This window comes from Asterias amurensis, chromosome 11 (assembly GCF_032118995.1).
Source record: "Asterias amurensis chromosome 11, ASM3211899v1".
In the NCBI taxonomy this organism is placed as follows: domain Eukaryota; kingdom Metazoa; phylum Echinodermata; class Asteroidea; order Forcipulatida; family Asteriidae; genus Asterias; species Asterias amurensis.
In genome coordinates this window covers 22,208,946-22,229,072 of record NC_092658.1, presented here as the reverse complement: position 1 = coordinate 22,229,072, position 20,127 = coordinate 22,208,946, and the positions used below count along the sequence as shown (strand labels likewise).

At 42.9% G+C, this 20,127-nt stretch overlaps 1 protein-coding gene across 1 annotated transcript in view; it reads right to left on the bottom strand.

Moving 5' to 3' along the window:
* The window catches only part of LOC139944552 (uncharacterized), a 173,322-nt gene that overhangs the window by 20,875 nt on the left and 132,320 nt on the right, over positions 1–20,127 (bottom strand). The window contains exons 10-11 of the mRNA XM_071941599.1: positions 10,902–11,275; positions 5,846–5,868 (exon numbers count right to left, since the gene is read on the bottom strand). Of these exons, the coding sequence (XP_071797700.1) occupies positions 5,846–5,868; positions 10,902–11,275 (397 nt within the window). The remainder of the gene's footprint in view (positions 1–5,845; positions 5,869–10,901; positions 11,276–20,127) is intronic.

Here is a 20,127-nt window from a genome sequence, read left to right as displayed (position 1 = left end):
TGTGCAATAGACTTAGTACATCGTCAAGTCTGATTGATAATTCTTTGGGTCAAACAACCTAAACTGTTTTAACTGATGTTCTTGATTGCGTTTAAGTTTTGTGTGCTAAACGATGAGTGAAGTTGTTGTTCAGAATGAAACTTTCCTGCAAAAAAACCAACAACAACAGGGAAATCGATTGGAAGTTGTTATTGTCAGTACGTTTATTGTGTGAGTGAAGCATCTGAATATGCACGAATTTATAAATAATGTACTGTTCCTTTAAAAAGTAATAATACTCAATAATAATTTGACTCTAGTAAATTGTTAACGCATATCATTCAGGTAGACTACCTCCATGCTCATAGGAAACTGGCATAGATTATAACTGGGCAACTATAGGCACGGGCCACGACCTGGCACAGATAATCCCTGGACAAGGGGCAGAGACCACTAGCTCGCGCGCTATAGAAAGTTAATCTCATCGATCCATTGATGACAACATTGCGCAAGAACATGTTTTAACAAACTCCCCCCCCCCCACAGAAGTGTGGATGGTGTCTACGAACGAATACTTACCGGTAGAGTCGAATTACTAATTTGCATATTCCCTATGCCGCTAGGCAATATTGCTAAGACTTTACACCCAATAGCGCCCTCCACCGTCCTACCCACAATGCCCCATGACATGCTTGCCACGGAGTCGTCCTCTTTTCTATGAGCCCTACCAAAATGTAAGCACCCAAGAACCGAGTATGTGGGGAAGGAGGGAGGGATACTCTACCGGTAAGTATTCGTTCGTAGACCCCATCCACACTTCTGTGGGGGGGGGGGGGAGTCTACTTCACTCTACTTACCGGTAGAGTCGAATTACTAATTTGCATAGACTCGCACCGAGGAAAGGCGGTGGGTATACGCGGTGCTACTGCATGTCTTTAGGGGCGTAGGACCCAGGCGCGCTCCAAAGTTCAGAGAACACCTCGCGGACCCTAGGCCCGATTAAGGTCCATGCCCGAATGAATGGAGGTTTCGTCTCCATGGGTGAACAAAACTTATTGTAATGTTAGCCCTCTATTTTATGGGAAAATCACATACAACCGTGATCCCTAACGAGGAGGAGCTTCTGCAGGCTTCACAGCTCGGCTGGCCGCCTGCAACACGGCTCGACCTGCTCCTCCATCCACCTGCAGACCGTCCTTCAGGTAGCAGTCGGAGAACATGTAAGGGTTCTTCCAGGAAGCTGCCCTTGTGATATCCTTCATGGGGTTTTAAAGAATATCCATGAGGAATACAGAGGGGTTCTCAGACAGCGCCCAGCATGTCAGGTGCAGGGCCCCCAAAGCCGGATGAATCACTATGGGTCCGGGCTGGTATATAAGGTCCGGTCGCTGCGGAAGGACCATCGGCCTGTGTACCAGGAGCCTGACCAGCCCAGGGAACCAGGGCTGTGGTGGCCAGATTTGGGCGATCAAAGAACCTTGCAGCAATCCTGCTCGATCTCGGTCAGCACCCCCGTTATGAGGGAGATGGCGTAGGCGTACGTCGGCAGCCCGTCTCAGTGCATGGCCAGTGCGTCGAACTGCCAAGCCTCTGGCACAGTAGATCGGCAGCTGCTTGTTCGCCAGAGGGGCAAACAAGTCCACTGAAGGCCAGTCAATCAGCAGAAAGAGCGACTGGGCCACCCAGGCAGAGGGATAGAAGACCGTCGACAGAGAAGTCCCCTGCTGTATGCACCAGTGGAGTTAAACGACCGGGTGCCCCCCTGATGGTTGATATACGCCACGACTGTAGCGTTGTCGGAACGCACCAGGATGGCTTGCCCCGTCAACTGCGCCAGGAAATGCTGAAGGGCATTGCGGTCCACCAGCATTTCACGGTTTGAGAGATGTTCTGGGCCCCATACCCCTGCTATCTGGCGAGGGTAAAGGGTCGCCCCCAGCCATACAGAGACGCATCGGTGACGATGGTCAAGGACGGACGGGGCGGACAGAACGCTCGACTCTGCGTGAGGTTGGCCATCCACCAACAAAGGTGGGGGGTCAGCCAAGGCATGGTAGGCACTGGGGGGAGGGGGGGGGATCGAATGGCGGCTAGGCCGGAAGTAGGTGAGGAGACGAAGCTGAATAGGCCTCATCCCTCGCCTGCAAAAGTTGATTAAATCCACCATGCTGGCTATAAGGCCCAGGGATCTGAGCCAGGCCAGCTTCAGCGCCACCATTGCCCAAGGAAAAAAAGGGGGGGCCAAGCATTGACGCAAGTTCAACACCTGGTCCACCGATGGGCGGGCCAGCTCCTTCTGAAAGTCGAGGGCCGCACCGATGAAAGTGGGCACCTGAGAGGGGATTGGGTGCGACTTCTCGTCTGTCACCGAGAACCCCAGGTTGGGCGTGAGGTGTCAAGTTATCTTGAGCGCCGCTGCCATCGCCTCCCTGGACCGACCCACGATTAACCAATCGTCGAGGTAATGGAAAATCATCACCCCTCGTCTCCAAAGTGCTGCCCAATCAACCTCAGCTACTTTGCCTGTGACGTGGAGGCCTGTGGTTTCCTCAGGTCCATCTCGTCTGTGGCCTTAAGGCGTTTAGCCTCGGACTCCATGGACTCCTGAAAAGATCGTGTGTGGTAGGTGCGGAGCAGTGGCTGTGAGGGGAGGCCGGTACACAGCTAACCAAGCCCTTGGGGCCTCCCTGACCTAAGTGCACCCAGTCATGACCGGAATGGTCGGGCTGGATGTACAGGCCCGGTGGGGCAAAATTCTTAACCTCATGTCGGCCGGAAATGTGGCCATGAGGGTCTGAAAAGCTGTCATGAAATCGTCTCGGGATACTGACTCGTTATCCCGGAGACGCCTGACCCTGTGGGAGCCAAGCAAAAATAATTGTCAGAGCTTGATGGGAAATGTCGAGCGTCACATTTTTTTATTTTTTTAATTTTTTTTAATTAATTTTATTTATAATTATTTCACCTGGGTGAACGGGCGCTCCGAACAACGGGTAAACCCGAAGGCGAGGGTGGCCCCAGTGAGCGGGGTTTGCCGGGGGACTCCCAGCTACCCTGCTCCATGTAAACAATCCTTCAACCCATTACATTGCAAGTGCCCCACAGCCCATGGCGTGGGCGGGTGTTAATCGGGTAAGGCGGCCCTGAAAAAGCCCGTCAACGACTGTCGTGGGGGAACCCACGTGGTCAGAGAGGGCCGGGTAAGCCGAGCCGTGTGGAGAGGGGGATGCCCTCCGGCTGCAGCAACCCTGAGGTCGGGTCGAGAGAGGGCACGGTGCGCTCCGAATTGGAGCCACCCCTAGCCCTACTTCTTCTAGTTACCGCCCCAGCACCAGCTTCTTTGTCTTGCTTGGGCGTTTGACCTTCGATTGGGTAGACCATGGAGGAATAATTAGGAATTAGTCTTTCTCCATGGGTAGACCCACGCACACTGCTGACCAGAGAAGTGGAACGGAAGTCTCCCCTCCTTGGGAGGTCCGCCAGCCGGCGCAGCCGACTGAGGCTACATAGACGCGTCAGATCGCTTGACGGTGAATGTCGGGCGTGACGGTCTTTCTTGGTATTCTGTCTCTTGTGCAAATATCGGTCCCGGGTCGAATCTGAGGCCCTCTCGGAGGGAATCTGAGCGACCTGGACACCCGAGTAACGGGTAAAACCCGAAGAGGAGGGCGGGCCCTGTGAGCGGGGTGTGCCAGGGGACTCCCAGCTACCCGACTCCACGTCACCAATCCTTCTACCCATCGCAAGCGGCCCACCGCCTATGGCGTGGGCGGGTGTCGATCGGGTAGGTGGCCTCGCAAAGGCCCATTAACGACCGTCGTGGGGGAACCCACGTGGTCGGCGAGGGCCGGGTTCACTGAGCCGTGTGGAGGGGGGAATCCCTCCAGCTGCAGTGACCCCGAGGCTCGAGAGAGGGCGCGGTGCGCTCCGGAACGGAGTTACCTTTAGCCCTACCTCTCTTGGTCGCCGCCCCGGCACTAGTTTTCTTGGACTTGCTGGGGCGCTTGACCTTAGATTGGGTGGACCCACGTACGCTGATCGAAGAGGGGGAGCGGGAAGGCTCCCTCCTTGTTCAGTGGGTCGGGGGCCGGTTGAAGGGCGAGCCCAGCGACGGAGTGTCACCGGCGCAGCCCTCCGAGGGCTCCGACTGTCCCAGGGGAATGGACGTACCCCCAGATACGACAGTCGGAGCCCTCCCCAGTTTCCATTTCCTTGAACTACTCATTTATAACGATCTTTATCTAAAACACTTTAACTAAACAACAACTCTACTATCTTCAATCTTCAGTCTTTATTTCAAATCTCGGCAATAAAGGTAAGGTGTTTTTATTTCATTTTAAAAACGGTAAACTGTTGGACACAGAATTATTTATGTCCTCACCCAACTGTGGCTAAGAGAAAAGAGGACGACTCCGTGGCAAGCATGTCATGGGGCATTGTGGGTAGGACGGTGGAGGGCGCTATTGGTTGTTATGTCTTAGCAATATTGCCTGGCGGCATAGGGAATATGCAAATTAGTAATTCGACTCTACCGGTAAGTAGAGTGAAGTAGACCAATATATTTTGAGTATGACTAGACAGCTTGGACCAAATACTTAATCCGATATGTATTTCTGTAAAAGGCAAATTTTTGTCTCATTTTTACCCAACTTCGACCACACTTTTTGTCTGCCTGAAAACTTTAATCCCTATAGTCTTTCCGGCATCCTTTGTTTATCCTACCTTCCTAGTTATCTCATACTTTCGTTCCCCATCGTCTGCCTGAAATTTTTAATCCCCACATTCCTTGTTATACATCTTTTTTCCCCTTTCTTTCATTTCTTTTGTGAGCGCGAACAGACGTTATACACTACTAACATGCAACAGGCAAGGAGTTCGAAAGAGATGCAGTTTTTTATAAAGCTGTTTAAATGGCTCTTCAGTATTTAGCGAGGCAATTGCCTCCATTAAGGCCCTGTCACACCTTGACATTTTAGTCAGCAGATGCCGACGTATGCAAATTTCTCGAAAACGTTGGCATTTCGTTGGCAATACGCCAGTGTACAGTAGCTGTAAGTTAGAAACATGTTCAGTAAGTTCTGTGGTCGTCAGGAACACGTCAAATACGTTATTCATAGGTTCAACGCTTGTACCCATGAGTAAGAAATAAGTTTTGAGTACGCTAGACGTTATCTCGTCTCGACGTATGTCGACTTATGATTAACTTACATTTAACGTGTGTCAACGTGTGTCAACAACCTACAACTTATGCAGAACTTATCAGCTACATGCTGGCATACGTCCAGAATGTTCGTGCATGCGAGCTTGCCTGACACAATGTATATCAGCGTGTTTTGGTGTGCTCTAAACTTACACAAAACTTAACCATAAGTTACTCGGCGTACGCAAGCGTATTCGCCAACATTTTCATACATTGGCATATGCTGACTAAAACGTCAAGGTGTGACAGGGCCTTTAGCTAAGAACTCAAAACAGTTTATCCTTATTCTGCTAAGTTTGTATAAACTTGCAACAGAAGGACTGAGCATTGCTTTAAATGTCAACAAAAAATAACTTAATAAATTGGTTGATATACAACGTTTTTGCAGTGATGCAATGACTCGATCCTCATGCCTCGACGTTGTTATAATTAATACATAAACAGAGCACCAGTCTACTTAAAACACTGAGCAACAATGTCACATTGCAATGGCTGGAAAAATGCATACACCGACCTTTGACCATTTGTCTTTCTTTTCTCTTTCTTCAACTATGTGTTGATTTACTGATGTTTTAATATTTTTAAAAGTTATTGCGTGATTCATCACAAAATCAAGTCATTGGTAAGTGTACTTTCTGATTCATGATGATAAAACTGATGACTTACCATCAAAATCACCATCATCAGAACTACAAAAGAAAAAGAAAACAAATTAATATTAACTTTGTAATACTTATCAAGCTTGCTTCCATTAGTGCACTATGTTTGAATGATACCAACTTCTTAAAAAAAAACTATGTACTGGAATCAATGAGCATACCAGACAATGTTTGAGTGTAAAGACAAAGGGCACACATTATTTGTAACAAAGAGCATTTACATCATGAACTGGAGCACCTTAAAGGAACACGTTGCCTTGGATCGGTGGAGTTGGTCTATGTCGTTTGTTATCAAATGCATATGGTTAGAAAGATGTTGTAAAAGTAGAATACAATGATCCACACAAACATGCCTCAAAATTGCACGGTTTTCCTTTTACATCGTCGGATAACACGGTCCGCCATTTATGGGAGTCAAATTGTTGACTCCCATAATTGGCCGACCGTGTTAGTTCTCAAAGTAACAGGAAAACCACGCAATTTCGAGGCAAATTTGTGTGGATTATTGTATTCTACTTTTAAAACATCTTTCTAATCATATGCATTTTATAACAAACGGTAATAAACATTACATAAACCAACAATAAATATACAGGAAAACAACGGGGGACTTATAAGAAATAATTCCAAGCAATATAATAAATACAGGCTGAAGCAGCAAGAAAATGAGTAACACGTCAAATTAACTCCAGAGACTATAAGCCGTAAAAAAGGGGGACCGATTGAGTTGGCTAAAACGCCGATAAATAACTATTAGGAAAATGAGAAAACATAAGGGAAGTTTTTACTGTGAAGGTTAAAATAAAGATATTTATGCATAAGGGAAATAAATGCTAGAAATAACAGTTGTAAACAGAATAAGGTTACTTACGGGAGATGGCTGCGGAAAATTACATGACTGAGAAGAACTAAAAATATACTCGAACAGAACACAACGGAATCAGGAACAGAAATGACTTGGAAATACAGGCACCCAGGTATATGTATACAAAATAGGGGCTTGCCACACCTTAAAATGAAATTCCTTAGATGCCCGCAGGCGATTGGCTGTGGCCACTGAACTTTGACTTTATGCAAACAAGGATAAACTGATAAACGTAAGAGAAACGTACAAATTACAAACAACAATATAAACACATCACCGGTGGGAGATGACATGCTTTTATAGACCAACTCGTCCGATCCAAGGCAACGTGTTCCTTTAACACAGTGCTCAAAGAGAACGAAGCTATACACACTCACAAGCATGACTCTAGCAGTCAGGCAGGGGGTCTATCGAATTCCTTGTTCTTGTGGTAAAGTGTACATTGGCGAGACCGGTAGAGACGATCACTACCAGGCTGAAAGAACATAAAGCACACGGCCCATAGGGAAATATGACAAATCTGCCACTGCAAACACTCCACCGATTTAGACCATGACATTGATTGGGATCAGGCTTGAATCATAGCACCTGAGAGACATTGGTATCCACCAGTAAATGACGAGATGCTGCAGTGTGTACGGGACTACCCACACCAAAACCTTCCCTTGATCATCCTGCTCATTTCTTGACATTCATGGAGGCTATGGACCAGCCTAGAGGGCCCCCTCCTTGTGAGCATATGCCGTTGTTCCAAGAGAAGGGCCTAGGAAGGTGCAATGCAGCATGCAAGTATGTTTTACTAGCAAGAAAGACCAGGATGATCATCGGAAAAAAGTACACCCCAGAAGATAATTCGTGTTTGTTCCCTTGCCATAAATTGTTTTTAAAGGATTTTGGTACTTTTTGCAGTTGGGTGTCATAAGGAGACGTTTGGTTGGGAATCAAAACAAATAAAAAATAAAGTGTAACCTAGTTTTGGGGGCGGGCGCAATTATATTTATTTGTCTTGTTTAAGCAGCCCACAATACATGACAAAAGCACATTGGCAAGACGGCAACGTCAGCGAGGTCATTAGGCGATACGGCTTGCAAGAATTTCCCGACCTTATGACACAACTTTGCTCATGTTTATGCAGTTTAAGAAAATTTCAATATTAGTTAATTATTTGTGAAAAATTGAAATTTGTGCTTAACAGTCTGTTTCTTTAATATTTAGGATGAACAATTTCTGTTAATAATTCATGAACATCAAGCAGAGGTTAAGGTCTGGATACAATATACTTTTGCTGGATGTGTTTATTTATCACTATAAAAAGAAAGTACAAACAATGCAATTCAGTTATGATAGACAATGAAAACTTTAAGGAGTTTACTGTGATGACATTGTTTTAAACATGACCGGAAAAGCACTCCCTGCAAATGTCAAAGTCCTGCGCAGGATAACCCTCTATATAATATCCCATGGCGATTTTGGAAGAAGGCAGAGCACAGCCAAAATCATTTTCAGTTGTTACATTACTATTGTCTACATATTATTTTGCAAAATTTAGTTTTTATTTATATTTTCAAAAGCGTTTGCAAATCACCAATAAAGTGTCAGGAGTGTATTATTAAACTATTTTGATTTGGGTGATATTGAATCAAATTCTTGTGATTTGGGTGATAATAAAGAGCCTTTAGAGTCTTCGTTTTTAACCGAGACAACGGTTTTATCCAATCAGTGTTTTATTTTATTATTTTTAGTAGCCTAAATTCAATTTTAAAAAACCCAACAGTGGCAACAAAAGTGCACTCAACAAGCCAGTTAGAATCCCCCCCCCCAACAAAAAAATGAAGAGTAAGCATCCCAAAGTGAAAGGTAACTTGGTTGTTAATTACATGTACTTTGGCAGGCAAAGCATGTAATAATATCAATACATGTAGACCCTATAGTTGAAACGATCTATCAGACCACTTGAAAGTATAACCAGAACGCCCCCATAAATAAGCCAGGCACTTAATTCCCTTAGATTGCTGTATGGGATTAGTGGTGATATCAATAGCAGCCAGCCGCACGTGTGTCGCAATCTTTATAGATGCAGTCACCTGTGAGGCTGCTATTGTTCTATTGTTATGCATGTTTTGACTCCTAGGTCGCACTGTGCCGACCCCTCGGCCAGCCGCGGTGGCATTTTGCGGCAGACCACGGCGGGATGCAGGATGCCGCTTAATTTATTTATGATGGCTTCCCTAACCAGTTTGTAACATCGGTGATGCAGTTTGACAACCTGAAAAGAGTTGGGAATAGATAGGTTGAAATCCATGTAAATTTGGATATCATCGTCATATGTATGGTATTTGATGCTGTGTTGGCAAATAATATCACCCACAGGACTCAAGTACATGGTAAAGGTAAGAGGACCTATAACAGAGCCCTATGGGACACCCAGGTGAATGTGGCTCACATCAAAGTCAGCCCCAGAAACTGTGACATGACTCGTCCTGTTGTGGAAGTACAGTAAGAGATGAACCACTTCAGGGCAGTATTATGGATGCCAAACTGATTTTTGAGACGACACAGCATTGTGCTATGATCAAGGGTGTCAAACGCAGCAGACAAATCTAGCATAACTGACAACATGGCTTTGTTACTGTGCAGTACCTTCAGAATGTCATTTTGAATAAATAATAATGCCGTTTCGGTGCTGTGGTCGGCTTTGCAAGCTGATTGTAGGGGATCTGCAAGAGAGTACTTATTGATGTTTTGTTTTAGTTGAGTGCTAACAACCCTTTCGATGAGCTTGGAAAGGTAACGAAGATTAGACACTGGGCGATAGTTACAGAGTTTATCTTTGTCAAGGGAAGGTTTCTTTAGGATCGGTGTGATCACAGCGTTGCGAAGTGCTTTGGGGATAACTCCAGATGAGAGTGAGGCATTGATAATTTCAGTTAGAGTTGGGAGAAAACTGGCAATGTGCTGTTTGAGTATCCAGGTCGGAACAGGATCTAGCTGGCAGGATTTCGTAGTAGACTGGTTAATGATCTTGAGCAGATCCTCTTGGCTAACAGGACAGAAATCTGACAAAATACAGTCTGGGTGCAGGGCTGGTTTCTCAAAAACATCAGAACTCACATCGATGCCGCTGAGAATGTTTTTGACTTTATCTGTGAAGATTTTGCTGAATTCATTGGTGAGGGTGTGTGGCGTGTCCAATATTGCAGGAATTTGACGAGGAGTGGTTGTCAGCTCATTGACAATCGGAAAAGCATCCTTCGGGTTAGTGTTGACAAGCGAGTTTCTGAAATAGTTGGACTTGGCTTCCACTCGGATGTCTTGCATGGCCTGCTTGGTGGAGTAGTAAGCAAGATGATCACTAGAAGAGCTGGTCTTGATCACTAGAAGAGCCAGTCTTGTGCCATTTGCGTTCTGCTTGCCGATGTACGCGTTTTGCTTCAACTACAGATGTGGAGAACCAATGGTCAGAAGACTACAAGATAGTCTACAGTCTACCCCAGCCTAGTATCCTCCCTCCTTTACAGCTGAAATTCTTTCATGTTATACAGTAGGAACGTTCAGTGCATGTCCAGGGTTTTCCAACAGCACCTACGAACAATTCTTGGTGGCAAGTGATCCGACCAATAAAAAACATCAAGGTCCTATCCTACAGCTTGAAGTTTTACCCGGCATTAGTGCTATAATCCTGAAGCAACAGCTCCTGGACAACCCCCGCAACCCCCCCCCCCCCACCCTTCTGATGGAAAAGGCAAAGTCAGTCTACCAAGACTCTGCTACTCTGACTGTACAAAGAAAAACCAAAAGCTAAGGATAGGACAGCCGACAAACTGTAATGCAAGCTGGATCTGCAGCAGCCCAAGTGGCATAAGCAGCAATTTGCAAATGCCAAATGGTATCATTGTCATTAAACCTGTCCTAGCCCCCCCCCCTTCCCCCCACCCCTTACCATTTGCTGCCTGCACATAACATTTACCAGCCTCAGCGTAACAGCATTTTTGTGACAGATGTATGAAACTAAACAAGCTTGAGGCTGGTTTCCTACTCTGGTCACCTGAATCAAATAATATGATTAGAATGTTGTCTTTTGTAGTAGCAAGCTGACAACCTACGCAGTGAAGTGCAATTTAAAAAAAACTCCTATGTACATGTAAATTTGTGAAAATAACTAATGGCTACAATGAAACTAATGAAAATGTCAACTTACTCATCATAATTAGCCAAAAGTGTGTGGTTCTTAAAAGAAGAACCGGGATGAACTCTTCTGGATTCTCCAATGTTCTCTGAATGATGACGTTGCAACCATGGATTGAACTCTGGTACCTCTTCTACCAATGGACTACCATTGGACGTAAAGGGGAAATACTCTTCAGGAAAAGTGTCCTCTACATCAACTTTCCGCCGCACTTTATCTGTCCTCAGTATGCGTTTTGAAGAAATATTGTGAGTTATTCTGTCTCTTCCTTGAGGATGATTAAAATCATCTGTACGTGTATATGCTTTTTCTTCAGCTGGTAAGATATCAGTGCTGTCACCCGAGAAATCAGTCTGAGCTTCCAGAGACTTTGTTGCTGACTGAAGCTGGGTTCATATAAAAGAAAACAAATCATCAAGTGGGTTCATATGAAAAAAAACATATCATCAACTGGGTCAACTTCGATGACCGATTGAGCTCAAATTTTCACAGGTTTGTTATTTTATGCATAATGTTGAGATACACCAACTGTGAAGGCTAGTCTTTGACAATTACCAATAGTGTCCACTGCCTTTAACAACAATCTGCTGTTAAAATTGTCAAAACACTTTGTTGGCATACTCGTGTAGGAACAAGCCATAAGGGTGGAAAAAGGCGTTCCAACTTAATTAGTTTGTTTAACAGATCACTGCGACCGGTTTTCTGGAAAAAAGGAACATACAAACATTTAGGAAGTCCACCATTTTTACTTGTTTTCGCCCGGCGATGAACTTTTGGGCTGATTATTTATAAAATACATCATAAATTTAAGTTCATTTTTTTTTGGAGAAACGTGTTGCAAAAACCCTAAAATAATCGTGTTTTACGTTTCGATCATGCATTGCATCGGCCCGCCGGTATGCTTCCCGGCTCTTCGACGCAAAGAGAAAACCGACGGGGAAAGCCTTACCTCACAAAAACACAATGTTACTCTCCATTATCATTCAGCACACGTGGATAATTTATCGAAACTGAAATATTTTTATCACACCATCTATAATTGTGTAGTGACGCAAATTCACTACTGTTCAATCATTTAGAGAAATGTCTTTTAATAAACAAACACTCGGCAGAAAGTGGTATTTATTTCTCTCGATCAAAAAAACTTTAGCAGGGTTCCCTTGTTGTATTACGCATGCAAATGTATCAAAAAGTCTAGCACACGACCTGTGGTAGTGTTGTTGTGAGCAAACCATCACAACAGATCCGGTGCAAATTTATTTCGACATTGTAATACTTTATACATGTTGTTTTAATATCAAACTAGTGTAAGTCTTGGTTCACATGACTTTTGGTAGTGAAGAATGAAACCATGCTGGCTGTTTCAAACAGCTTATTCAGTCTGAAGTTGTGGGCAAAAAACATTAAAAAAAAACATAATTAGCTGGATTTATATGAATGAAAACATATCATTAGCTGGGTTCATACGAATGCTATATTTATTACGTTTCTCATCATTTGCTGCTGCAAGTTCTCGCGCGCGCGCTAAACGATGGATCGGTGGTTTGTTCTCTCTGAATTTCAGCTTTCGAAACATCCGGTATTTTATCCGGAACCTTGAGTTTTTTAAGTGGTCTGTCTTCAGCTAACTTTTGTGATCGTGTTATCACGGCATGTGCTTCTACGCAGGCATTGTCAAGTAATTTTTGCGCATTCTCTGTGTTTTCAGGTTTTTCTGTGCGTTGCGCTGGCCAATCTAAATCGGGGTTATTAGGGGGTCTGGCGCCTCCAATGTTTCCTAGTATCACGTCGTACACTGGACTATTTCATACAGAGCACGTCGGCCCAACCGACAAAGTATGGCGTATCTAATTTAACTCTAGCGAGTGGTGCTACACGGATTGTTCCATCAACAAGTATGCACGATCGTTCTTCGCCGGTAAATCGCTCATCTTGGACTAAGTCGCGTCTAATATCACTACTCTACTACAGCCGCTATCGAGCAAAACTTCGCACTTCTTTGAATTTACTAGGCCATTAGTTACGGGCATTCCTGAATAATGTTCTGAGTTTTTGCAAGCCGCAGTCATAACGGGTAATGCATGACCACATTTCAATGTAGCAAAGCCATTTTGGGTGCAGCAAGTCTCAAGTGATAACGCGATCACAAAAATTAGCTGAAGACAGACCACTTAGAAAATTCCGGATAAAATACCGGATGTTTCGAAAGCTGAAATTCAGAGAGAACAAACTTGCAGCAGCAAATGATGAGAAATGTGATAAATATGGCGCATACTCAAAATTCTTTTGGCTCGACAAACTGCTGTATCGAGAGTATAGATCTCCTATTTATCAGTTTGGTGACGCATGCCAACAGTTAGTGGTTCCCGCAAAATTTCGCAGTTATATCATGAAGCTAGCTCAGGAGACTATCCACGGCGGACACCAAGGACCACATAAGACCTCAGATAAAGTTATGAATGACTTTTTCTGGCCCGAATGTCAAGCTGACATTACCAGCAACATCGATTTGCGCGAGCGCTTACAAAGATCAACAGACAAATATAGACAATACTACAACGCAAAGACTAGAGCGAGATCATTCAATCCGGGCGATTTAGAGCTACTTTTTCTCCCAACAGACCACAACAAATTGCTCCTCCAGTGGAAAGGCCCTTTCCCCGTACTTGCAAAAATTGGGTCAGTAGACTACGTACAAGATTGTTTTAGGCGACGATAGAGCTAAAACATTTCACGCTAATCTACTCAAGAAGTACATAGTCAGATCATCGGTGAAAAATCCTGAAAATGAGTCTACTCGACTGCGCATACATAGCAATCATTGAATGCGAACAAGCCCCTGAAATAGACGAACCAATCGCAGAAACAAAAGTAGACAATGAAGACTTGATAACACTGCCACCTCTGAAAACAAGAGAAACAAGTAAAGATGTACAAATGAACAGCGAGCTAGATGAAGGTCAAACTAATCAAGTGAAACGCCTCCTCGGCAATTTCCGAGAAGTTCTCACAGATTTGCCGAGTCAAACTAGTTTAGCGCAACATGGTATAAAAACCACCACTACCGATCCTATCCGAAACAAACCGTATCCATTACCGTACGCGTTACGCGAAACCATCAATCAAGAAGTGCAGTACATGTTACACATGGGATAATCGAACGCTCAGATTCACCGTACACCTCACCAATCGTACTTGTTAAGAAACGCGATGGTACAAACCGATTTTGTGTAGATTTTAGAAAGTTGAATAAAGTAACAATCTTTGACGCCGAGCCGGTACCGAGCCAAGAACAGATTTTTGCCAAATTAGCAAACGACCACTTTTCACAAAACTAGATTTAAGCAAAGGTTACTGGCAAATTCTGGTTAGACCAGAAGACAGAGAGAAAACCGCATTTGCGTCACCAAACGGACTCTATCATTTTAGAATGATGCCATTCGGCCTTGTGAACGCGCCAGCCACGTTTAGCAGAATGATGAGAACTGTACTGAATGGATTGAACCACGATGATAACTATATAGATGATATTCTCGTGCACACCGAAACGTGGGAAACGCACATGGAAGTACTAGCAGCGCTCATGCAAAAACTTAAAGACGCAAACTTAACAACTAAGCCCAGCAAATGCCTAAATAGGAATGCACAAAATCGAGTACCTAGGTCACATTGTGGGTCAGCTAGCGCCAGAACCAGACAAAATGGCAAAAATTCACAACGCCCCAGTTTCAAGAACTAAGAAACAACTTCGGTCGTTTTTAGGATTGTATGGATACTACAGGTAATTTATTCCAAACTATGCCACACTAGCTGCGCCATTAACATCGAAAACCAAAACCAAGGAGCCAAATAAAGTTGTGCTTGATGATCGAGAACAGCATGCATTTGATACGCTATGAACATGCTTAGATTCTAAGCCAATTCTGCATCTCCCTGACTGCAAAAGGCAGTTAAGTTTGCGCACAGATGCCTCAGACGCTGGATTAGGCGCAGTGCTCTTACAAGAACATGACAATGATGTTTTCCCTGTTGCATATGAAGAAGATTGCTAGATAGAGAACGAGCGTACTCAATTATCGAAAAAGGATGCCTCGCTCTTGTGTGGGGAATTAACAAATTCCAGTGCTACCTGTACGGCAAACAGTTTGTTTTAGAACCGACCATCAGCCGCTTATGTACATGCAAAAGAACAAAGTTGTAAACCAAAGAATCATGCGTTGGGCACTCTCGCTGCAACCTTATCGATTTAAGACTGAAGCGATTAAAGGTGTAGACAACGTGGGAGCCAACTACCTCAGTCGAAATATGTAGGTTGTTGATAAAGTTTAAGTATACCCAGAAAATGTGAAAAAATTTTGTATTTTGCGGGAGTGAAAAATCAGAGTCGATTGTTGATAAGTTGTTTTTAATTGTTTTATCGTTACTTTTCTCGCTCAGTGCTGCATTTCTGTCATGTCATACGCATCGACTGCGCAGGAAACGCCCTGTTCAGCTATGTTATATAGGCTTGACGTAAACGGTAATTTCAGGTACTCTTTTGTAGGTTTGACTGGCAAAACCTATACAATGTATATGAAAAGAATGTTTCAACTTTTGCGTGTATACGTTCTGTGTGTGGGGGATGACATATGGACTGTACCACTAATGGTGCAGAGTTAAATGGAACAAATAAAGTTTCACAACAATGGGTTGCTGTTTGATGCGTTTAAAAAATGCTGGAAAGTTGGGTAGGCCTACATGTACATGAGTGACTTAATTGTAATAAACACATATGTAACAGATGCAGGTATGAAAGCCTAATGTTTTTTATTTAACACGCGAAATTAAACCCCCCCTGTACAAAATGGTATATACACAATGCCATTTACCCCTCTGCGAAACATCAATGAGTCACTCTGGAATGTTAATGGAAGTCCGAGGTTGCCACCCACTTCAAACCTAAAGAGGTGGCTCTGTGTGCAGCCTACAGCTCCCCCTCCCCCCCCTTAGACCAACAGGTGGCCCATATCAAAATCAGACAACCACAGGGGTGACTCTGTGCGCAGCCTACGGCTTCCCCCTTCGACCAACAGGTGGCCCATATCAAAACCAGACAACCACACATGTAAGGAGATATCGCTCGTGACTCCAGCCAATCAGACAACTCGTAAGAGGGAGTTCGGATTAGGGTTTTGTAGACTTGCAACCCAACGTTTGTAACGATACAACCGTGTTGGATTCCACAAGGATGCCATGCCACTGGACCTTCTAATTTTTATGGGGTTGGGCCCCGAGATTGCGAGATGATTTGGCCTCACAGAGAGTATTAATTATGACAATAATGATGATATTTATAATAATATTTATAGTCAGTTTGTATATATATATTTTGTCTCGTGGACAAAGTTTTATGTGGTTGGGCCCCGAGATGTGAGATGATCTGGCCTCACAGAAAATATTAATTATGATGTTTATAATGATATTTATAATAACAATAACAGTCAGTTTGAATATAATTTGGTCTCAAAGCCGAAGTTTTATGGGGATGGGCCCCGACATTGTGAGAGGATTTGGCCTCACAGAAAAAGTATTATGGGGTTGGACCCAGAGATGGTGAGATGAAAACTTTGCCTCATAGATGCAGTACTATGAGGATGGGCCCGAGATTGTGAGATGATCTGGCCTCACAGAAAGTATTATTACGATAACAATTATAAAATTTGAAATACTAATGACAATAGTCAGTTTTGTAGGCCTATATATATAAGTCGGCCTCACATACAAAGTTTTACGGGGATGGGCCCCAAGATTGTGAGATAATCTTACCTCACAGATGTAGTACTATGTGGTTGGGCCCCAAGATGGTGAGATGATTTGGCCTTCGAAAAGTATCAATACGGTATTAGAATAGTTTTTATAACAGTATATTTTCATGCTACTTCGCTGCGCTCATTCGCATGAAAAACAGTTGCAGTCTAGTCGACAACGAATAATACATGTACAACACACTTTTAAGACAACAGGCATTTTAAGGGTTTTTTTTCTTCAGGTTAATCAAGCATGCTTACGTGCCGGCGCTAGATCTTATTCTTTAAGTCCTTAAACCCGTTGTCCTCGCCCTGTTTGTTGCTATTGGCTATACTGTCAAATTTTTGATTGAAATAATCTTTGAACCTGTTGAATAGCATTTCAGGGTTGTACCGCGGCTGCTCATTTTTGGATGTCATCTTAAAATCTTAACCAAACAAGCATAAAAGCTATAGTAAAACATAGAAATACACCCAACGCATCAGCAAAGTGTACTTTTTATAGGATCATGCATATTTATCAGTGAGCTGTTTTGAATATGCCGCACCCTATCACGTGATAAACTTTGCAGGGCGCGGAGTGCTTTGAATATAAGTTATCCCACTGAATAAAACCACATTAACTATGGTTAGTTGTATGGGGATGGGCCCCGAGATGGTGAGATGATTTGGCCTCACAGATGAAGAACTATGGGGATGGGCCCCGAGGTGGTGAGATTGGCCTCACAGATGAAGTACTATGGGGATGGGCCCCGAGGCGGTGAGATGATTTGGCCTCACAGATGAAGTACTATGGGGATGGGCCCCAAGGCGGTGAGATGATTTGGCCTCACAGATGAAGTACTATGGGGATGGGCCCCGAGGCGGTGAGATGATTTGGCCTCACAGATAAAGTACTATGGGAATGGGCCCCGAGGTGGTGAGATGATTTGGCCTCACAGATGAAGTACTATGGGGATGGGCCCCGAGGTGGTGAGATGATTTGGCCTCACAGATGAAGTACTATGGGGATGGGCCCCGAGGCGGTGAGATGATTTGGCCTCACAGATGAAGTACTATGGGGAAGGGCCCCGAGGCGGTGAGATGATTTGGCCTCACAGATGAAGCACTATGGGGATGGGCCCCGAGGTGGTGAGATGATTTGGCCTCACATAAGTACCAATTTGATATTAAAAATAGTATTTATAATAATGTACTAATTATGGTCAGTTGTAAGTATATATCTAGTTTTACATACAAAGTTTTGTGGGGACGGGCCCCGAGATTGTGAGATGTTTTGGCCTCACAGATGAAGTTTTACGGGGTGGGACCCCAAGATTGTGAGATGATTTGGCCTCACAGATTAAGTACTGTGGGAATGGATCCCGAGATCGTGAGATGATTTGGCCTCACAGAAGTTTTACTATGGTGTTAATAATGATATTTGTAATAATAATAATAGTCAGATTGTATCTTCCATGAAAAGTTTTACGGGGATTGGCCCCGAGATTGTGATATGATATGGGCCTCACAGATAAAGTATTACGGGGTGGGACCCGAGATGGTGAGGCGAAATTTACCTCAGAGAAGTATATTTATGGGGATGGGCCCCGAAGTGGTGAGGGGATTTGGCCTCAAAGAAGTTCAAATGACATTTATAATGGAATTTATATTAATATCAATAGTCATTTGCTATATATATAATTGGCCTCACGAATGAAATAATATTATGAGATGGTTCTGCCTTGCAGATAAAGTATAATGGTGATGTGCCCCGAGTTTGTGAGATGAACTTGCCCCGACAAGATGGAGTATGTATAATGTCACTTTGTAAATTTGCATGTCAGTGTATATGGGGCGCCGTTTCTCCATTAATTGTTTGACACTTTTAAGGCATGTTTTTACCATGGTTTACAGCAATTAGATGTAAATCATAGAAACTGTTGCCAAATCCTGTTATGGTTTACATACCAGTAAAGTATTTGTTGTGTATAAGTTTATGGTTTACAAACCATGAACATACAAAAAACATTTACAAATCATGGTTCATAAACCAAGAAAATTTACGCATCTTAAAAACATGGTTTATAAACCATAAAAAATGAAGCATCAAATTCATGGTTTACAAATCATGGTTTACAAACCATGAAAATTGAGACATCTAAAAAACATGGTTTATAAACCATGAAAATTGAAGAGTAAAAATCGTGGTTTACAAATCATGGTTTATAAACCATAACAAAAGAACCATAAAATCATGGTTTGTGACAATGTAAAAAATGTGCACTCAGAAATCTGAGTGCACAACCATGAAAATCGAGACTTCTTAATAATCATGGTTTATAAACAATGAAAATTTACACATCTCAAAAACGTTGTTTGTAAACCATAAAAAAAAGTGCACTTACAAATCATGGTTTACAAACCATAAAAATGTGCACTCAGATTTCTGAGTGCACATTTTTTATGGTTTGTAAACCATGATTTCTGAGTGCACATTTTTTATGGTTTGTAAACCATGATTTGTGAGTGCACGTTTTTATGGTTTATAAACCATGATTTCGGAGTGCACACATTTATGGTTTGTAAACCATGATTTCTGAGTGCACATTTTTTATGGTTTGTAAACCATGATTTCTGAGTGCACGTTTTTATGGTTTATAAACCATGATTTCTGACTGCACATTTTTTATGATTTGTAAACCATGATTTCTGAGTGCACATATTTATGGTTTGTAAACCATGATTTGTAAGTGCACTTTTTTTTATGGTTTACAAACAACGTTTTTGAGATGTGTAAATTTTCATGGTTTATAAACCATGTTTATTAAGAAGTCTCGATTTTCATGGTTTATAAACCATGTTTTTTAAGAAGTCTCGATTTTCATGGTTTATAAACCATTGTCACAAACCATGATTTTATGGTTCATTTGTTATGGTTTATAAACCATGATTTGTAAACCACGATTTTTATTCTTCAATTTTCATGGTTTATAAACCATGTTTTTTAGATGTCTCAGTTTTCATGGTTTGTAAACCATGATTTGTAAACCATGAATTTGATGCTTCATTTTTTATGGTTTATAAACCATGTTTTTAAGATGCGTAAATTTTCTTGGTTTATGAACCATGATTTGTAAATGTTTTTTGTATGTTCATGGTTTGTAAACCATAAACTTATACACAACAAATACTTTACTGGTATGTAAACCATAACAGGATTTGGCAACAGTTTCTATGGTTTACATCTAATTGCTGTAAACCATGGTAAAAACATGCCTTAAAAGTGTCAAACAATTAATGGACAAACGGCGCCCCATAAGTGTATGCCTTGTACACCATGTGCACTAAAGCAAATTTTTGGTCCCCGTTTTATTTAGAGGGGTCAAGAAATATTCAAGAAACCTATGGGGGTGAGCCCCCGAAACTTGCCGCACAGGATGGATTATGTATTAAATGTGAACAAAACAAAG